This window comes from Oncorhynchus mykiss, chromosome 27 (assembly GCF_057628025.1).
Source record: "Oncorhynchus mykiss isolate SJ-2025 chromosome 27, ASM5762802v1, whole genome shotgun sequence".
Taxonomy (NCBI): Eukaryota; Metazoa; Chordata; class Actinopteri; order Salmoniformes; family Salmonidae; genus Oncorhynchus; species Oncorhynchus mykiss.
Genome location: NC_143048.1, coordinates 5,269,364 through 5,291,746, shown reverse-complemented (window position 1 = coordinate 5,291,746; position 22,383 = coordinate 5,269,364). Strand labels below are relative to the sequence as shown.

The window sequence follows — 22,383 nt, the reverse complement described above, 5'->3', positions numbered from 1 at the left end:
GCTACAAGTAAATATTTTTCTATATATTTGTTTATTAATGCTACAAGTAAAAAAATATATTTTTTTTTTATTAATGCTACAAGTAAAACAAAAAAATATATTTTTATTAATGCTTCAAGTAATTTTTTATGTTTTATTTTATTAATGCTACAAGTAAACAATCTATTCACTTACTCCTGCAAATGCAATAACTGTCTCCGTGTTTGCTGAGCTGCATCTCTAGCCCTTTTTCTCAAGAAGAAATTCTGTATGTCCATCTTCTTCCACCGTGAGTTCACCGTGGGAGAGAAAGTGATGGTGCTCGTGCCCACGGCCGAACATCGCTTGCTGGTGCAGTGGAGGGGACCCTACGAGGTAATGAAAAGGGTCTCACCGGTCAGTTACCTCACCAAGCAACCTGACTGGAGGAAGAAGGTCCAACTCTATCACGTAAACCTGTTGAAGACGTACCATGGACGAGAGGAGGAGGTGGCTTTGATGGCCCTGGAGGGCAAAGGAAAAGAGGAGGCTCTACCAAACTCTCCTGCCGGAGCAGTCAAGACAGCTAGACAAGCTGATTATGAACTTCGGTCGAATATTCTCTCCATTCCCAGGACAAACAGATGTCCTGTTCCACCATATCCACACTGAACCCGGGAAGAAGGTGCATATCCGCCCTTACAGGATTCCTGAGGCTCGCAGAGTCATCGCTGGGCGTGATCGAGCCATCGACGAGTGAGTGGTCCAGTCCCATAGTCCTGGTCCCCAAATCCGATGGTAGTATGAGACTCTGCAACGATTTTAGGGGCGTGAATGCCATCTCTACATTCGATGCGTATCCCATGCCCCGCGTGGATGAACTCTTGGAGCGCTTAGGAAAGGCCAAGTTCATCACCACCCTGGATTTGACGAAGGGATATTGGCAAGTGCCTGGTGGCTCCGGAGGATCGCTCAAAGACTGCATAGTGCCGCTGCAACTTTCCAACGCCTCATTGATGCCATTCTACGACCCCATCAAGAGTATGCAGCGGCATACATAGACGATGTGGTCATCCACAGCGAGGACTGGGATAGTTACCTCCTGCGATTACAGGCGGTGCTCGTGAGTTTGGAAGCCACAGGGTTGACAGCCAATCCAAATAAATTCTGCCTGGGCCTGTCCAAAGCGGAATACCTGGGGTACACCGTGGGGAATGGGAAAATACGCCCACAGGCAGAGAAGACCAGGGCAATTCGTGACTGGCCTCGACCCCGGACCAAGTGAGACGTTCGGGCCTTCTTAGGGATAACGGGATATTATCGCTGTTTTATCCCGGGATATGCAACCATTGCCAACCCCCTCACAAACCTCATCAAGAAAAACCTGCCAAACCAGGTAGAGTGGAAAGACGAGACGGAAGAGGCCTTTCAATTGCTAAAAGATGGCCTGTGTTCTGATCCCGTTCTACAGGCTCTGGACTTCTCACAAGAGTTCATTGTGCAGGTTGACGCCTCGGATACGGGGCTCGGGGCCGTACTAGCTTAGGGTAAAGGCGAAGCAGAGAAGCCGATTCTCTTCATAAGTAGGAAGCTCAGCGATCGAGAACAGAGGTATGCTACTGTAGAGAAAGAGGCCTTAGTCATGAAGTGGGCCCTCGATTATCTCCGGTACTACCTACTGGGTCGGAGGTTTGCATTAGTTACTGACCATGTGCCCCTCACGTGGATGGCTGGTAAGAGAAACAATAACAACAGAATAGCCAGATGTTTTTTGTCTTTACAACCGTTCTCTTTCCATGTCATCCACAGGGCCGGATCGAGGAACGGGAATGCAGACGCGCTGTCCCGACGTGACCAAGACTGGCGCCCGACCCTCCGGTTCGGTCCTGAAGGGGAAGGTATGTCGAAGGACCACCAGAGGGCAGGCTGGGCTCACGGATAGTAGCCCAACAAGGCATGGGAGGCAAGGTAACCAGAGGCAATTAAGCACAGCTGACAGTACTAATGACATATTCTCCTTCAAAGAGAGAGTATGGAACCAGCAGAGAGGGGGGGAAAACTATCTCTGGAAGATGGCCACCAAGACTGAAGAACCACTAAGACGGTGACAATCCCGTGACCGTTGTTGTAGTTTAAAGATCATCCTATTGTGTTCCTGTTTGATCTGGAGAAGAAGATGTATGTTTTTCCTTGGGAGATTTTCATTGATTATGTTGGAGTGTTTGTGTTGACCAAATACCCTCAATAGAGAACTGTGTTCAATCAAGAAAACCTACTCCTGACTCGTTTATTCCACCTTCCCGCTTTAGAGTGACGCCCAATTAGTTGGTCCGCTCACAGTACTTTTGAGGGTCTGTCTAATTTGATTGTGTTAGAACAGTTCAAAAATTCTGTGTCTGACCAGGTTACTACATACATGAATGAACGTAAAGCTAAGTCTCCAAGTGATACAGCAATCCTTGCAGATGAGTACAGGCTAACACATAAAAGCCATTTTGAGTCAAACAGTGACATGTACCATAAAAATAACTTTACTCCTGAGAATAGTAGGTCACCTTTTTCTGGGGCTTCTTTCCAAAGACCTCAGCAGAAGTTTGGCTCTGGAGAACTTAAAGCACCGGTTAATGCTAATACCTGTCGCTACTGTTTAGTTGAAGGGCATTGGAAGAAAGATTGTCCTCTGCTTAAATCGAAAAAGTCAGGTCAAGTTAAACCTGCTGTGATGGCAAGTCTTGTTGTAGCCTCTGACCACCAGGGTGAGCTTTTTCAGCCACTCGTTGAGTTTGATTCTCAGTCTTCCCACTGTGATTTTTCAGCCTTTATTTCAGATGGTGTAGTGTCCCTGGTAGATGGCAACCAAAATGTTTCAGAGTAAGAGTAAGCCAGAAAGTCTTGAGTTGCCAGTCAAACTCCAGACAGGACAGTTGCCTAGTTCTAGAGATTCATTGATGGCTGAGCAAAAGGCCGACACTAACTTAGCTGATCTGTTTGATAAAGTTGTTCCTGATTTAGTGGTGAGGAATAGTGCTCAGTGTTATTTTCTTCTTGTTGGGCTGTTGGTCAGGAAATGGGTTCCACGCTATGATCAGGGTCTAGGAGAACCAGTCTTTCAAATAGTTGTACATACTACTTTGCCAAATAAAGTGTTGCAAACTTCACATGGTGATGTGGCAGGTCATATGGGTGTTCGTAAAACCTATGATCGCATACTTCGTTATTTTTTTCTGGCCAAGTTTAAAGCGGGATGTATCTCAGTTTATTAAAACTTGTGATACGTGTCAGCGCACAAGCAAGCCAAACCAGGTTGTAAAGCCAGCACCTTTGTATCCAATACCAGCCATAGGGCAACCTTTTGAGCATCTTATTATCGATTGTGTTGGGCCTTTACCAAGGTCCAAGTCAGGTCATAGCTACTTATTAACTGTTATGTGTCAAGCAACCAGATATCCGGCAGTTCCTTGCGTACCATAACTTCAAAATCAGTAGTTAAAGCGTTAACTCAATTTATTTCAACATTTGGGATTCCAAAAATCATTCAGTCAGATCTGGGGTCTAACTTTACCTCCCATTTATTTGCTCAGGTTCTCAAACAGCTTAAAGTTAAACACAACAAGTCTACTGCGTTCCATGCCCAGAGCCAGGGAGCTTTGGAACGTTTTCATTAAACTTTAAAATCCTTGCTTCATGCATACTGTACAGAACTGTCTGCAGATTGGGAGGAGTTGTAAGTACCTCGGCGTACATATCACAGACAAACTGAAATGGTCCACCCACACAGACAGTGGTGAAGAAGGCGCAACAGCGTCTCTTCAACCTCAGGAGGCTGAAGAAATTCAGCTTGTGACCAAAAACACTCACAAACTTTTACAGATGCACAATTGAGAGCATCCTGTCGGGCTGTATCACCGCCTGGGACGACAACTGCTCCGCCCACAACCGGAAGGCTCTCCAGAGGGTAGTGAGGTCTGTACAATGCATCACCAGGGCAAACTACCTGCCCTCCAGGACACCTACACCACCCAATGTCACAGGAAGGCCAAAAAGATCATCAAGGACAACGACCACCCGAGACACTGCCTGTTCACCCCGCTATCATCCAGAAGGATGATACAGGTGCATCAAAGCTGGGACCGAGAGACTGAAAAACGGCTTCTTTCTCAAGGCCATCAGACTGTTAAACAGCCATCACTAACATTGAGTGGCTGTTGCCAACATACTGACTCAAATCTCTAGCCACTTTAATAATTACAAATTGGATGTAATAAATGTATCACTAGTCACTTTAAACATTGCCACTTTATATAATGTTTACATACCCTATATTACTTATCTCATATGGTTATACTGTACTCTACATCATCTACTACATCTTGCCTATGCCGTTCGGCCATCGCTCATCCATATATTTAAATGTACATATTCTTATTCATTCCTTTACACTTGTGTGCAAAAGGTAGTTGTTGTGAAATTGTTAGATTACTAGATATTACTGCATGATCGGAACTAGAAGCACAAGCATTTCGCTGCACTTGCATTAACATCTGCTAACCATGTGTATTTGACAAATAAAATTTGATTTGATTTGATACCAAATCCATGTCTCAAGGCTTAAAAATCCTTCTTTAACCTTCCCTTCATCTAAACTGATTGAAGTGGATTTAACAGTTTAACAGCTTTTCACCTGGATTCACCTGGTATCATGTTTTAGGGAAGCCCCAGATGCAGACAGCTAGAGTCACAGATGTTAATTGACCCAAACAGGGGTCTTGATTTGATTTTGTAATAAGATTCTGGCCTGCAATGGCAAAAAAAAATATTCTAATGTGGCCCTCCATGGAAAATAATTGCCCAGGCCTGTGCTAGAAGGATGTCATGTCTTGCCATTGGAGGAGTGGGTGAGTGACTGACTTTTTCCCCTCATATCATATTGTTTTTCGGTGGCTATACACAGCTAGAGATGCAGGCGTCATCTGGTTAGCTTGCCATAACTTGAACAACTGTTATACAGTTAGCATATGTCTTGCGTTCGCAAATTCACTCTGGCAATCTACTCCGATTTCAGAGCACTCTCTTCTGACTGTGCCAGAGCGCAGAACAACTGATGAATTTACAAACGTGCAACAACTGCTGAATATGACCAGTGTCAGTAAACATTAGGGCAAAAAAAGATAGTTAGTCAAGTACGCTGTAGATAAAATGTAAACAGCCTAACCAGCTCTGCTCCGGCGAGTAAAAATGGTCAGAGTGAGGTGTATGGGATCAACATCATACCAAATGTATTCGCAAATGTAAATCCCCAATCCACAAATGTAAATCCCCAATCCACAAATGTAAATCCCCAATCCACAAATGTAAATCACCAATCCACAAATGTAAATCACTATCCACTGCAGTGTCTATAAATTGTCCAAACCCATAGCCGCTTTCTCACTCTACATTGATTGCTATAACATTTTCACAAATGCCTTAGTATACGTAATTCCCAAACATTCTAAGAATTTATGAAAACGTGAAAATGACCAAATTGGTCGCTTGTCAGATTATTATTTTTTTTTTTCAGTATCATATTCTTCCTGGGGGTGTATATGAACAGATTTTAATACAATTTCATGTTGCTAAAATACTGTCAGTTCTACGTTAAATGCAACAATGTTTCACACACAAGTTATTTTCATAGAGATGGCACAGTCCCACTCATCAGATGATGATAATTTGAAAATGAACTTATTTTTGAAAGTTATTTTTGAAAAAGGAGAAGCTAACAAATGAGCTACAACATCCACCTTGATAACACCTGCTGCATCCTCTGCAAACTAGCCGGCAATAAAAGCTAGCTAGCCGGACCATAGGAAAACTACTGCTCAGTGACTTGTTGGCCTTCAAGAAGGCAGAAGTTTCTATAAGTTTTTGTAAAGTTGAATGGTAGATGCCTTTATCTAGCTTCTGATGGCCTATCCAATGGCTGACTTAACTAGCTAGTTTCATATCCCCAGAGACCAGCAAAGAAAAATCCTGATTTCCAACAAAAACTGAAAAGATTCAATCAGAAAATCATTGAGAATAACAATATAAATGTTAATGATTTTTATATTATTATAATCATTATTTTATAAATCCATACTGGGCATTTGGAACTCTTAGTATGGTGGTGATTTGACAAAATTACAATCATGGTCTTGAATTGGACTCGTATTTTTCTGGTCGCGGCCTTGACTCTATCTCAGACCCCTTGTCCCCCTTCTTGTCTCTTGGTCTTGACTCAGACTCGATTTGCTCCAGTCAACAATTTCACGAGAAAACTAACCTACAACTAGACACCAATGCGCAACCAATCCATACGCTAATGACAGTAGGCCTATAAGGTGACCGCAAAAACACTTTAGTAAAGCCTGTAAAACACTACAGTGAATAGTATATAAATATAGTAATACTACAGTATTTATGGGGGTAATTTGTTCACCCAGGCAGTACTGACCTGTTATTGGATCTAGACTGACTCCGGCAATCAGCACCACATTTCCTGTCATGGGGTCCAACATGGGAGAGCCCACCTGGATGGGCTGGGGCAGTCGGGTGAGGGGGCACACATGCACACCTCCCAGGGGGTACACCAGCCCAGTCTGAGGGTGGATGGTCACAGCTAAAATGGGCACCAGGACGCCTGTGTCAGGGTCACACATGGGTCTCCCTAGCAGCAGTCTTTGTCCAGGGCGGAGGCCTCTCAGTTGGGTGGTCACGGGCTGGGCTGAATGGCGGGAGAGGGGGTATGGCACAAACGGCAGGAGGGGAAACTCCCACTTTCTCATATCCCCTGATAACAAGGAGCAGGACATTTTTAAGTATCTACAACCTTGTCTATATCATACATTTGGATTTGAGTGAATCTAAATCACTACTATTCCTTTAAAAAGTGAGAGTGAATTGTTTGTATGTGTTTTGTACGTAAACCTACAAAGTTAAAGTGCATTACAAAGTCGTAATGCATGTACTATCGATCTCTAGTTGTGGTTACCACACAGCGCTCTTGACTCACCTGTACATGAGTCTGTTGTGAAGACTAGGATAGAGCTGGCTGGGTCATAGCCCACGTTGCCAGCTACGGGCAGCAGTCTGCCAGTCTGAGGGTGGAGGAAGAAGTCAGGGGGCACTGGCATACTGTGCCCGCTGGCCAGGAGCATGTGGGTGTGGGGTTTCGGTAGTATGAGACCTGTGACAGAGTCTGTTTGGACCGCTCCACAGGCACGCACTGACCCGTCAGGGGCTGGAAGAAATGAAGTTGGAAAATAATTTGATCCACCTCATAGGAAGCAATATGTCAAACTTTATAACAATATTTCAGTAAATCTGACTTAAGTCTCTTACCACAGCCAATGTGTCTATGAAGCAAAATTAATCTGACTGGAACATAGGCTGATTTGCATTATACGTATATTGTCCCATTGACAAAAACATAACATCTTTCTACCACAAGGTGGTGTCATTTCACTTGCTACAGCTTTGGAGTGAACGCAACACAAATCATGGTGACTCCTGTGTGTAACTACTATTTTTTTTTATCTTCATTCATATAAAATATGTATTTCTGTGAACTTCTGAAATTTAGCAGGGACAGATAATAGATTCTAGAATGACTGTTTATTGCAGTTGTGTGCCTGTACTGTAAGATACTGTATATGTTATTTAATGATTAAGCATTCGGTTTCAAGCTTGGTGCAGTATGGTAAGAGGTCTCACCTATGATGTCCTCCTTGCTAAGGACTGAGCCAGTGTCGGGACACAGAAGTTTCGCCCCTGTGCCCTCTCCCAGGGTCGCCCATGCCCCCTGTCGTTGGCACTCCCCCGACACCTGCTCTGCCATCTCGGATGCCAGTGACGCCACCCTCTGAACAACACTGTATTAAAGATCATAGGGCCCAGAGTTTATTTCTGGTCAGGTAACATTGTCAGGCATTGGGAAAACTCAAGGTTCTAACTGTGTACCACAAAGCTCTCATCATAGCAAGGTCTATCTAACTTGGCTGTAGAGCTCCTGTTCTAAAGGGCTGCTGTATTCCTGATGTTTTTCATTTCTCCATTGTTGTTAATTGATCAGCATATAACTGCTGTTGAAGGCAAGGATAAACAAGCTCATCACCGAGCTGTGGACCCTGGGACTGAACCCCCACCAGGCCCTGGTGGTAACGGTAGGCAACAACTTTTCCTCCACGCTGACTCTCAACACGAGGGCTCCTCAGGTGTGTGCTTAGTCCCCTCCTGTCCTCCCTGTTCTCCCACAACTGCATGGCTTTGCATGACTCAAACACCATCACCAAGTTTGCTGACGACACAGACGTGGTAGGCCTGATCACCGATGGCGATGAGTCAGCCTACAGGGAGGAGGTCAGAGACTTAGCAGTGTGGTGCCAGGACAACAACCTCTCCCTCAACGTCAGTAAGACCAAGGAGCTGATTGTGGACTATAGGAGAAAGAGGGGAGAGCATGCCCCCATCCACATCGACGGGGTTGTTGTGGAGCAAGTCAAGAGCTTCAAGTTCCTTGGCGTCCACGTCATTAAGGACTTAACATGGACCACACACACCCACACAGTCGTGAAGTGGACACGACAGCTCCTCTTTCCCCCAGTAGGCAGAAAAGATTTGGCATGGGCCCTCAAATCCTCAAATGTCTACAGCTGCACCATCGAGAGCATCTTGACTGGCTGCATCACCGCTTGGTATGGCAATTTCACCACCCTTGACAGCAAAGCGCTACAAAGGGTGGTACGGACAGCCCAGTACATCACTGGGGCTGAGCTCCCCACCATCCAGGACCTCTATATTAGGTAGTTTCAGAGGAAGGCCTGAAAAAATGCCACCCAAGCCATAAACGGTTCTCTCTGCTACCATCCAGCAAACAAGCCATAAGACTACTAAAAAGCCAGACTGCTAAATCATCAATTAATGGTACACAAACGATCTGCACTGACCCTACTCACACTCACTAGACATGATATACACAACAAACAAACAAACTCACTCACTCACACACACTACACTGTCACTCCCACACAAACCCCTGACACATTCACAAACACTACACAGCTGCATCCAAACCGGAAGCCAGCCGCACACATAACACATACACGCATACCGACACAGCACACACACGCATACTCCCACACACACACTTTCACAATCATCATTTGCTGTTGATACTCTGTTCTTTATTTTACAAATATTATCCATTCAGATGCCTAGTCACTTTACCCTGCCTTCATGTACATATCTACCTCAAATACCTCGTACTGATGCTCATTGATCTGGTACTGGTACTACTTGTACATACAGTGCCAGTCAAACGTTTGGACACACCTACTCATTCAAGGGTTTTTCCTTTATATTTTTACTATTTTCTACATTGTAGAATAAGCCGCACTGCTTCTTAACACAGCGCGCATCCAACCCGGAAGCCAGCCGCACCAATGTGTCTGAGAAAACACCGTACACCTAGCGACCTAGCGACCTGGTCAGCGTGCACTTTTATGTGTTTAAAATTGTTTGGTGAAATATGCATAAAAGGAGAGTAATGACCCATAATTATGCACCTTTGGATAGTTGTTCTTCCAATTTTGACCATCATGATTTAGTTTCTACAAAGAAAATGTGTTGATCTTCTGGATTTTTAAAAATGTTTCTTTTTTGTTCACTTTGACTCGAGAGAAGTATGGTTGCGTTAATCTTTTCGCAGGCAGTCGTGGTCTTTTGATGAATTTATTCATTTAGAAATTTTGACAGTATAATATAGTTTTGATTAATGTTTTTATGTTTTGAGTTTTGCAAAAGGCCACCGAGTTCTGTGTTTTTGTGGACTTTGTTTTGTAAAATGACAACATTGGTACAAGACATGCTTGTACGGGATTGAGAAAAACTGTAATATTCTCATTAATACCCCTGGCCAATTAAAAACAGCTGTAGTTCAAAGCTCTTTCCAGAACACACAGGCATGACAGGAAGAGACAAGGGACACAGATTCAGACATTACTGTTGTGGGTGTTCATCCCAGAGAGGGTGGTCAGTGTTGTCCACTGCTTGGCCCAGTAGCCTCACACACTCCCTGAGATGGGCCCCGAAGGTCCTGTGCACCGTCTGCTGGGCCATCAGCTCTGTCCTCAGGACCCCGAGCTGACTGTCCAAGAGATGCCTGAGCTGCTGGGCCAGGGACCTACGTCGGATCACCTCCTGCTCCACCTGGTGGTGTTTAGTGGGAGAGATGGAGGCAACAGCGGATCACAGTGGCACATGACAATGCCCTCTTATGTCAACAGGGGGATAGCATCTGGTATTGCAGTACTTTACCTACCACAATGTTAGTATAGAATGCAATGCACGTGAAACAATGAGACCTGGGTCAAATACAAGGTGCACTTGATTTAGCTTGATGTTTGCACTTCGGGGACTATTTCATTAGCTCCGTTGGTGTTTGTACAGCGTATCATGTATTTGATTCAGGTCAGGGCAACACACACCTGCCTCCGCAGCCTCTCATAGCCCTCCCTGGTCTTCCCAACTGCAGACCAGCCCGGCTGCAGCTGGAGCCCCTTCAGCTTGTCCATCACCCCCTGATACAGGTCCTTCACCTGCACACACACAAACAAACACTGTAGAGCATAGCAAGTTTCTGTCTCCGAAACAGGGTTCACAAAGAAAGTTTAGCCAGTTATCTAAACTTGTACTAATCATGGTCAAATGACCAACCAGGCATGCAGGGCACTTGCGCAGGGGCCCTGACCTCCAAATGTTGCTAGTTCAAATACCCGAGACAACAAGGTGAAAAATGTGCCGATGTGCACTTGGGCAAGGCACTTAACCCTAATTGCTCCAGGGTTGCCGTTGATAATGGCACACCTTGACTGTAACCCCTCTCTCCGAGGAATAAAGGACATGGCATAACTAATGGAAAAATGTGTAGAATTGCAGAAAATTCTTTTAAACTACAAAAATGTATCTCAACTCTATGGCAAAATGTGTATAATTGATGGAAATTAGCGATAAAACTGCACATTTGTCTCTGTGCCCCCAAAACAAAATGAGTAGAATTGCATAAAATCTTTTATAAAATTGCTAAATCTTCTCTCCACCCCATGACAAAAATCTGTAGAATTGCAGCAAACTTATTTTTAAATGTCATTTTCTTCTCTCCGCTTTTAAAAAAGTGGGGCCACTAAAATGTTTTGCCCATGAGGTGCTTAGGGCCCCAAAAAGGCTAGGACCGGCCCTGAATATGGTGAAAAACGGGTGTAACCCAAAAAAACACAAGCATTCCAATATGTCATACAATATGAGAAGACTATACAATATGACATTGTCTCGATTTACTTGGACTTTGCGTTCGGGATATTTGAGGCTTGGGAAGGTGAGAGAGTGAGAGGTTTGGTGCGAGGTTTGGCTTACCTATAGAAATACATGTACATACAGTATATAAATGTCAAATAGCTGTGAGTTTGTGAGATCATGTTGCTCAATCTATAAAAATAAAAAAATCTAATCCTATAGAGTTACATTATAATTCTATAATACTATTGTTATTCCATTTCTGCAAGGTTATACCTCTCCTCTGAGCTGGCTCAGTCTAGCGGTGACAGACACACTGTGTTTTAGTAGGATGCTGTAGAAGGTGTTAGTGCTGAAAGCCTCCAGGTCCACCTGATGCTCATAATCCCAGAACTCATCTGCCTCCAAGTGCAGGGCTACCACAGAATGAAATAGAACACAGAATGAATAGCATGACGTATGCACTTGCAAACCAAGGGCTGTGGATTTGATTCCCGCTGGCGCCACCCATATGTAAGTCACTTTGGACAAAAGCATTTGCTAAATCCCACTGGGAACAGACGTCAAGTCATCGTCTATTCCACGTTGGTTTAATGTGGAAACAATGTTAATTCAACCAGTGTCTTCCCAATTAGTATTAATAAGCTAATAAAACAAGATACCTATTCAGGATAACCTCCCATATATATATATGTGTTTGTGTTTGTGTGTGTGTGTGTATATATATATATATATATATGTATATATATATATATATATATATATATGTGTGTGTGTGTATATATGAGGGCAACAAAGATAAATATTCAACAAGGGAGGTTATCCTGAATAGGTATTTTGTTTTATTAGCTTATTAATACTAATAAGCCGAATCCTAACTTGAGATCCATGCTCTTAACTCAAATTTAGTCTCAAATTGATACTCATGAATGATATACATGAAAGTCGGAGTTACGTGCACAGATCTCCAGTTAGGATGTGGCCCACTGTGACTAACTGATATCTGTATTCAGAGGCATGTGTTCATGAGTGTCAAAGGAAGCCAGGCTTTAGGGTATCATACTTTTCCTTCAATTCGCAAGAGGATGAATGAAACTCACCTGAAGCACCGCTACAGCTCGTTCATTCCCGTGAGGCTACAATATGTCGAGTTTACCCGGGAAGCTGTGAAGCGCTGGGGAAGCTGTGTGTGAAGCCAGCTATAGACTATTGCAAGATTGTGTTCATGAGTCTTTCATTAAATGCATATGTTTGCTGCTTTTCATTAAATCACGTATGGCTACAAATATTATATATACATTCCTTTATATGGGCATATTGTAGCCTAGGCCTATATACATTAGTTAATATGGGCAGAAGCATAGGCCCACCCACTTGGGAACCAGGCTCACCCACTGGGGAGCCAGACCCAGCCAGTTGGAATGAGTTTTTCCACACAAAAGGGCTTTATTACAGACATAAATACTCCTCAGCCCCATCTCATTGTGTTGTTGTCCTCTGGAGGCTAGCTAACTAGCTAAAACTGTCCTTCATAACTCAGGGATTTGGACTTGTGGGTTTTACTTAATTCTCCGTACTGGCCATTGATTTTAATGGCGATTCTGATCCAACCATAAAGTCATACTTTGTGCCCCTGGCCTGAGAGGATAGAAGTTCAATATGTAGCTAGTTGTAGTAGGCTAATGTTAACTAGCTAACGTTGCCCATGAAAGGAAGTTAGGCTAGCGAGCTTTTTAGCCAGGTAGCCTATGACATCAAAAACTTAAAGCGTAATGTATGACCGAGTTATAGACCGTTTCGTCTCATGAAAGAGAGGAGGATGGCATTGGCGTTTCTCTACAAACTGGGTGAGTCAACATGTTTTTCTACTTGCACGCAAGCATGCATACACAAAGAAATCAGAACCATGGACAGCCACATCATATTTAGCTTATGTTGATTGGACTAAATTGTTTTTGGTATCACTGTATTAGACTAAGTGTAGGTGATTTGATTATGTTGAAATATTGAAGTTGAAATGGTGCTGGAATAGTGGAAGCAGCTCCTGTTTCCTTGCAACTTGCGGTAACTCTGTGCTTCTAAATTAATAGTTGTTTAGTAGTCTGAAAATGTCGGAGACATTAACTTGCCTGACTATGCTGTAGGTAATGTAACTGTTTGTTACATGTCACATGCTTTGTGGACAGAGGTTGCTCTCTGGTTTTGTGATGAAACAAAGTTGTGGTTGAATTTATTCTGCCACTGTGTCTTCTTATTGTCTTGGCCTATATATCACGGTAGCAAGGCACATATCTCACTGTAGCAAGGCATAAGAACTACCTACCTATCTTTCCGATTTGGTCCTGCCATACATACCTACCGTACGCTAAGGTCACAAGACGCAGGCCTTGTTGTCCCAATAATTTCTAAGCAAACAGCTGGAGGCAGGGCTTTCTCCTATAGAGCTCCATTTTTATGGAATGGTCTGCCTATCCATGTGAGATATGTAGACTCGGTCTCAACCTTTAAGTCTTTATTGAAGACTCATCTCTTCAGTAGGTCCTATGATTGAGTGTAGTCTGGCCCAGGAGTGTGAAGGTGAACGGAAAGGCACTGGAGCAACAAACTGCCCTTGCTGTCTCTACCTGGCCAGTTCCCCTCTCTCCACTGGGATTCTCTGCCTCAAACCCTATTACAGGGGCTGAGTCACTGGCTTACTGGTGCCGTCCCTAGGAGGGGTGTATCACTTGAGTGGGTTGAGTCACTGACGTGATCTTCCTGTCCGGGTTGGCGCCCCCCTTTGGGTTGTGCCGTGGGGGATATCTTTGTGGGCTATACTAGGCCTTGTCTTAGGATGGTAAGTTGGTGGTTGGAAATATCCCTCTAGTGGTGTGGGTGCTGTGCTTTGGCAAAGTGGGTGGGGTTATATCCTGCCTGTGTGGCCCTGTCTGGGGGTATCGTCGGACGGGGCCATAGTGTCTCCCGACCCCTCCTGCCTCAGCCTCCAGTATTTATGCTGCTATAGTTTAGGTCGAGGGGCTAGGGTCACTCTGTTATATCTGGAGTATTTCTCCTGTCTTATCCGGTGTTCTATGTGAATTTAAATATGCTCTCTAATTCTCTCTCTCTAATTCTCTCTTTCTTTCTCTCTTTCTTTCTGAGGACCTGAGCCCTAGGACCATGCCTCAGGACTACCTGGCCTGATGACTCCTTTCTGTCCCCAGTCCACCTGGTCGTGCTGCTGCTCCAGTTTCAACTGTTCTGCCTGTGGCTATGGAACCCTGACCTGTTCACCGAATGTGCTACCTGTCCCAGACCTGCTGTTTTCAACTCTCTAGAGACAGCAGGAGCGGTAGAGATTCTCTGAATGATCAGCTATGAAAAGCCAACTGACATTTACTTCTGAGGTGCTAACCTGTTGCACCCTCTACAACCACTGTGATTATTATTATTTGACCCTGCTCGTCATCTATGAACATTTGAACATCTTGGCCATGTTCTGTTATAATCTCCACCCGGCACAGCCAGAAGAGGACTGGCCACCCCTCATAGCCTCGTTCCTCTCTAGGTTTCTTCCCTAGGTTCTGGCCTTTCTAGGGAGTTTTTCCTAGCCACTGTGCTTCTACACCTGCATTGCTTGTTGTTTGGGGTTTTAGGCTGGGTTTCTGTACAGCACTTTGTGATATCAGCTTATGTAAGAAGGGCTTTATAAATATATTTGATTGATTGGTTGATTGATTGAACTAACAGGTTATACAGCAAACAATGCGATTATCACAACACATATGTTGTAATATGGCTTTTTTTCTGGCTTGTCTTCCCCAGTGATTCTACCCACGCTACTGATATTACTGTAACATTGTGCCCCTATTGTACTGTCTTGCACTGATTGTCCTGTCTACAATATCATTCGTTCACATAAAACAATTTTTCCACTCTATATTATGCTGAATCAGCTACTGAGCATAATTTTCTGTATACTGGTCTTGTTCTTACACCACTGCAGTGATTTCGTAGCAAATGTAAATTGAAAAAATCTAAATTGCCAAAATATAAATATAACAAATCTAAGTATATTTGGGCTGATTGTCCAACTTGATCAAGATGGTTTCAGTTGTCTGTTGATATTGCGTGAGCATGCACGTGAATGGTGGTATTTTGCAAGCACCACACCAGAGTGTGATTGGTTGTGGCTTTTTGGGTGTCTAAGGGTCAGTCTCCCCATTGTGTAAACAGAGTTGTGTAAGGTAGTAAAGGTGTAAGCTGTTATACTATGGTCCGGTCCCTGGGAATGTTGTATAGTAAGGTGGTTGGGTAGATTGCTTGCCTGTGGGCTATGGTGGGTGAAGAGTGAGTAGGATATATTGTACTGTACCGGGCTGTATAGAGGCGTCTGTCATCCTGGCCTGGAGGTTTCTGTGGTACTTCTTTAATGTCGTCACCCTGGAACCCTTTGAGGCGTAGTCTTCCATGGGGTACTGGAGCTGGAGTGTACGGTACTGGGCTCTGGTGGCCACTTTCTCTGGCCAGCCATACTCCCGAAACAAGATCTACACATGGGAATACAAATCTGTCTGACTTGTGTGTAAAAACAGAATTGTGTGCACAATGTGCGTGACCTTTGCTCCACTAGAATCTTAAAGGTAGTCAACAGCAGCCCGAGAGGCTTGTAGTCAAAAAGTCAAAACACAAAACAGGAAATGAATTTGTCACCTGCTACAGAATCATAGTGTTCACAGAATGTCATCAATACAATAGAACAGTGAATACTCAGTGTCCTTGTACTTCCATTCTGGCTGCAATCAACAGATATGAAAATAATCCAGAACATCCAGTATCCAGGTCTAGTGACCATCAACCCGCACCTTGAGTGTCACAAATAGAACACTGAACATCATGTGCAATACAGAAAGGAAATATACAGTGGTGGAAAAGGTTCCCAAATAAGTAAAAGTAAAGATGAGTAAAAGTAAAGATACCTTAACCGAAAATTACTCAAGTTAAAGTGATAGTCATCCATTAAAATAATACTTCAAATTGCTTATATTAAGCAAACCAGACGGCAGAAGTTTCTTGTTTTTATTTTATTTTATGGATAGCCAGGGGGCACACTACAACACTGACATTAATTTACAAACAAAGCATTTGTGTTTAGTGAGTCCACCAGATCAGAGGCAGTGGGGATTGACTAAGGATGTTCTCTTGATAAGTGCGTGAATTTGGCCATTTTCCTGTCCTACTAAACAGTCAAAATGTATTTTTGGGTGTCAGGGAAAAAGTACATTATTTTCATTAGGAATGTAGTGAAGTAAAAGTTGTCAAAAATATAAAAGTACAGATACCCCCCCCAAAAAAAATACTTTAAAGTATTACTTACAGTATGTGCTTTCCACCACTGCCCCACAGCAACCATTTTGACTATATTAGCCCACACAGCTACACAGATGCACTTTCATGCTTGGTTTAGGACTGCATATACTGTATAAGCTTATAGAGACTCTAACTGATGTATAGAACAGTATTAAAATGATCAGCTTTGGTTTAGATACAAGCATCATGAAAGCTACAACACAACACATTTTAATCTGACTTTGTGAAAATCTGTTTTTTGAACCGAACTTGCTTACCACTTTTCGTTCTCTCTTTTTTTCCTAAATATTTGGTCACGTGTGTCACGTTCTGACCTTTATTTCCTTTGTTTTGTCATTATTTAGTATGGTCAGGGCGTGAGTTGGGGTGGGCAGTCTATGTTTGTTTTTCTATGATTTGGGTATTTCTATGTTTCGGCCTAGTATGGTTCTCAATAAGAGGCAGGTGTCATTAGTTGTCTCTGATTGAGAATCATACTTAGGTAGCCTGCGTTTCACTGTGTGTTTGTGGGTGATTGTTCCTGTCTCTGTGTTTGCACCAGATAGGGCTGTTTAGGTTTTCACGGTTCTTGTTTTGTTAGTTTGTTCATGTGGAGTTGCTTTATTAAAGAACCATGAATAGAAACCACGCTGCATTTTGGTCCGCCTCTCCTTCACCGCAAGAAAACCGTTACAACGTGATTCATTTTATGTATAGTTTCCTAGAAAGAACGGGTGACTCAACTAACCATTTGGCTCGACTGACCCCACTCAACTACGTTCTTAACTGTTACACATATGCATATTCTAATCTGAAATTTCCCAATTACACTTGCCAATAATGTTTATGGACGTGTGTGTGCGCTTGCAATCAAGGCATGCCTGTGAGGACGCATGTGTGTGTCAACGCCAAGAAGTGCTCTCACCAGCAGCGTCACACACAGGCTGAGGATGACCACAGCGCCAAGCAGCAGTCCTCCTGTCACCAACCAGTCAGGGCGTAAAAGCAGGTGTCGTCTCTTGGCGATGCCCATTCTTATCACATGATAGGGGACAGTGGGGAAGAACGGTCCAGCCTCATAGCACTGTCCACCTGCTGGCATTACCCTCACATACTGTGAGGAGCAGAGGAGCACGTGAGCATATTGGCTTTAGATACTGGGAAGGCTTATGGATTTCCCTTTTATCAGTTCAAAGTTACTCCATAACACAATAAAAGAAAAACGAAGAGGAGCAGGGCATTACTATACAACGATTGTATCTTTCACCCATTTTGTTCAATGGGTAAGAACCTCTAAGGCCACGTTTGAGCAAACAGGGTAATACCATGTGTTTGTATTGATGATCGCTGAGTTTGAAGGCGTACACCCCAGGCTGAGTGAAGACCAATGAGAAGAGTGTCGGCGGTGTCCTGGCCAGTGTCAGGTCCTCAGCCAGCCGCCTCAGAGGACCCCAGTCAAAGTCACGGTTGGTATTGTACAGGTTCTCTCTGGACAACAAGACAGGAAGTTTGAAGCTCAGTAGAAAAAAAGGATAAAGAAAAACAGTTCATAGAAAGATACCCAAAGGCCAAAATAATTGTTGCAGATAGTGTATTTTCCGTAATGCTTTCAGGAGTGCGTTGGATCTGCAACAGCACCCTGTCCCAGATGAAGAGGTTTGACATTTTATAAAACATATCTTGAAGTCCTATGCAAATTAAAAACTAATTTCTGAGAGCAAAGTGTAGAAAATCCACTGTCAGGAGCACAGTTTGATTGACTTACACATCATACTGAGGGTAATGTTGTCTGGTGACAGTGAAGAGCAGTGTGTCCCGTAGGTGTAGACATGCAGTAGGGTTCAGAATCCCCACAGAGCTGGAGTTCATGGTTCCTCCCCAGGTGGTTGCTCTGCTGGACCAATCAGACCCAGCCCCTCCTTCCTCTCTGACACCAGAGTCACCTGGTTGAAAATAGTCATGGAGGGATGGATGGTTGAATTAATGAATGAAAAAATTAACAAACGAACAAAGAAACAAACGGAGGAATTGATGGATGGATGGTTTAATGAATTAATCAGAGGGAATATTGTATCAGTAAGTGTATTGGGACAGTAAAATTAGGAGAACATGTACAGTGTCATGAAAAAGTATTTGCCCCATTTCTGATTTTCTCTTATTTTGCATATTTTTTATATACTGAATGTTGTCAGATCTTCAACCAAAACCTAATATTAGATAAAGGGAACCTGACTTTACAAATAACAAAATCTATGCCTGGCAAAAACCAAACACTGCATTCCACAGTAAGAACCTTATACCAATGGTCAAGCATGGAGGTGGTAGTGTGATGGTTTGGGGACGCTTTGCTGCCTCAGGACCTGCACAACTTTTTTTCATAGAAGGAACCATGAATTTTGCACCAGAGAAATCTACAGGAGAATGTCAGGCCATCCATCTGTGAGCTGAAGCTGAAATGTAGCTGGATCATGCAGCAAGACAATGATCCCAAAACACACAATCATGTCTACGATGAAAATGGCTAAAATGTAGCAAATTTGAAGTTTTGGAATGACCTAGTCAAAGTCCAGACTTAATCCCAATTGAGATGTTGTGACTTGAAACGAGCAGTTCATGCTTGAAAACCCACAAATGTCACTGAGTTACCACAGTTCTGCCTGGAGGAGTGGGCCAAAATTCCTCCACAGCGATGTGAGAGACTGATTCAACAACTACAGGAAGCGTTTGGTTGGAGTCACTGCAGCAATAAGTGACACAACCAATTATTGAGTGTAAAGGGGCAATTACTTTTTCAAACCGGGGCATTGGGTGTTGCATAACTTTTACGAAATAAATTCAATAAGTATTTATTGTCGTGTTATTTGTCCACTCAGGTCCCCTTTATCTAATATCAGGTTTTGGTTGCAGATCTGACAACATTTACTATAAAAAATATGCAAAAGAAGGGAAAATACTTTTTCACAGCACTGAAGTTTTTTTAATCATTCTCTGATGATAGGTAACCTGTAGAGCTGTGCATTCCCATGCTTTTCTCTGGAAATAACTCCCGAATCTCCGCTGGGACGTCATTGAGGAGACCAAGGAACCCTGCATCTTTAAAAAAGCCGACACACACAAAGACAGCCATTGTTATTATTGGTCCTACCATGTATTAAGGGCCTATTGTAACTGGGCCCACACTGTATCCGAGGAGCTCACCATTTGTTTGCACTGTGTACACAGGAAGGGAGATATTGTGGCGACCGTCACACTGCAAGGTCCCCTGGGAGTCCCAGCGTTTGAACACGGTCTCCAGCAACACACTCCCGGAGACGCTCACCTGTTAGAGAAAACACTGGACCGTTTACTCATAACTATGTCAGGTTGTTACTCTATGTGGCTGTCTATGATGTCCAAGCATATGATATCCAAGTATGTGATTTCCAAGTTATTCAGTTCATCTTCCGTACATTGTCTGTGATTGTACAAGCTAAGTTTTAACTCAAGCTAGTGTACTGTATACCCATACATTTTTCAATAAAATGGTCCTATGAATGTTGGTTGGAGATAAGGGGACAGGATCAAGTGTTTGTAATTGAAGAGTTTCATTCCAAAATGCTATATATCCATGTTCAGAAATGTTGGTACATTTTATTTTATTGTTTTAAGAAATTATAAAATAGATCAGTTTGTTTTTTCACTATCTATTCATGGCATGGGGTTGTTCAATGACAGACATCGCTTGATGGTTTTACTTCTGAGAGACAAATAATTGTACCTGTGTGTGTGCATCAAATCCACATTTTTATTGGTCGCATACATGTATGCTGCCTTGTGTGTGTGTGTGTGTGTGTGCGTGTGTGTGTGTGTGTGTGTGTGCGTGTGTGTGTGTGTGTGTGTGCGTGTGTGTGTGTGTGTGTGTGTGTGTGTGGTGCCTTGTGTGAGTATGTGCGCATAATGTGTTTGCCATACAACTCTTCACCTACACATGCTCAAGTCATCATAGCTTACCTGGCCTTCAGAGTTGCTATATACCAGCTGCAAGTCTACGGCAGCACACACTAAATGCAGTGCCAGCTTTGGCCTGCTCCTACACCAGCCCCCACACACAGCCCTCTCTGGGGGTTCCCTGCACAGACACAGGCCCAGAGCTCCATCAAAGCCCTGGTAGTCCCCTGGAGAGAGACACACCTGGGAGAGGAAGAGAGTAACACTTGGGATCTGTTGACCTAGGAAAAGGCTGGGACTGAGCGGCAGCCAGTCAAGGGAAAAAGGTTACACATTACGTTGGGCTCCATTATGTATATAAACCCTGGATTGCTGATGCTATATATGGGCCAATGATAGAATAATAGAATGAACGTGGCAAAAACGAATGTAGACATTAATAAATGCATTTCGATGGTTTCCAAAATATTTTTTACAATGGTGGGGGAGTGCGAAGATAGAGGCGCAGTGGCTTCAAAACAGTGCCCGCTGTCAGTCACGTAGTGCAGGGGTTCCCAAACTTTTTACTCAGGCCCCTCTTCTAGCATTGGGGAACATGGGCACAAGCACTGTTCACACCCTCATGTTGGTGAAGAGAACATTTTGCAGGTTTAAAAGCTTATTTTCTAGCAATTCTATACATGTTGCCATGTCTAATGTGTATTCATGTGATATTTGAGTGTCTCAAGCATTACAACACAATCTATGGGATAAAAAAAACCTAGCTAAAAATGGTTAGCCTACAATGGCCAGTTGATCTTGACATTTCTGACAAGTTATAAACAGCTCTCTAAGATACAGTATGCAATGACTGACAAGGAAAGCAGATTATGGAGTACAACATTTCAAAATTGCATCTTGTGCATTCTACTGTTACAACTTTCAAGAGTAAGTTTTTTTTTTTACTCGTGACCGCGAGCCCCCAGTTTGGGATCCACAGATCTATTGTATATGTAAATGATTGGTTGGACTAGCACAGAGTAGACACCCATGTTGCCACAGGTCCATCTGTACATTGTCTATGATTGTACACAGAATAGAATGTATCAATGGAAACAGTTTCCATGGTTTTTGTATGCATGTCTTGGTAAAGCAAATTGTGTTATCAAAAAAGTACTATCAACACACCTGTACTGCACACAGTACTTTGTTCAATGAACTACAATACGTAGAGTTTCTGTGTGTGTGTGTGTGTGTGTGTGTGTGCGTGTGCGTGTGCGTGTGTGCATGGTGTGTGTGTGCATGCATGGGTGAGTTATCTTCTCCTAACCTGCTGGGTACAGTGCTGTGCCCACTGCTGCCTGTCCAGACAGGTTCCATGTTGTGTCCTCGCTCTCCCATCTCTACAAATATCATAGACACTGTGCAAACAAGTGTCCCCTTGGCCCATGAGGCGGTACCCTAGGGCACAGGGGCAGTGCCCATCACTGGCCTAAATTGGCACGTGCACACACACCCACACCCACCCACCCACACACACACACACACACATACCAACACACACACATCACACACAAACACATACACACAAACACACACATGCACACAAATAGACATTAGACCTTTTGCAAAACTCGTTTGACTCAAAGCACACACACTGGACTCTCCCCACGCACATGTTTACGAAGCATGTGACAAATACAATTGGATTTTGATTTGATTTGACATTAAAACGCTTAGATCAACACCCAATACCTGGAAGTCATTCAGAGTACCTAGAGTCATTTCCCCTTTGAACATGAGCTGCTGAGTGGAAGGCTCAACAGTCACTGGGTGACTGACGCGGATGGAAATTAGACTCCGGCTATGTTGAAACTTGAT

General features: G+C 43.4%; 1 protein-coding gene across 1 annotated transcript in view; it reads right to left on the bottom strand.

The window, feature by feature from the left end:
- si:dkey-103g5.4 (uncharacterized) overlaps nt 1–21,988 on the bottom strand; it is a 52,320-nt gene extending 30,332 nt beyond the window's left edge. The window contains exons 1-14 of the mRNA XM_036965312.2: nt 21,833–21,988; nt 20,587–20,766; nt 19,795–19,915; nt 19,600–19,689; nt 18,362–18,539; nt 17,922–18,084; nt 17,522–17,710; nt 15,623–15,797; nt 11,545–11,684; nt 10,464–10,574; nt 9,980–10,185; nt 7,693–7,850; nt 6,992–7,219; nt 6,434–6,769 (exon numbers count right to left, since the gene is read on the bottom strand). Of these exons, the coding sequence (XP_036821207.2) occupies nt 6,434–6,769; nt 6,992–7,219; nt 7,693–7,850; nt 9,980–10,185; nt 10,464–10,574; nt 11,545–11,684; nt 15,623–15,797; nt 17,522–17,710; nt 17,922–18,084; nt 18,362–18,539; nt 19,600–19,689; nt 19,795–19,915; nt 20,587–20,766; nt 21,833–21,952 (2,395 nt within the window). The 5' untranslated portion in view covers nt 21,953–21,988. The remainder of the gene's footprint in view (nt 1–6,433; nt 6,770–6,991; nt 7,220–7,692; nt 7,851–9,979; nt 10,186–10,463; nt 10,575–11,544; nt 11,685–15,622; nt 15,798–17,521; nt 17,711–17,921; nt 18,085–18,361; nt 18,540–19,599; nt 19,690–19,794; nt 19,916–20,586; nt 20,767–21,832) is intronic.
- Nucleotides 21,989–22,383: the final 395 nt, after the last annotated feature.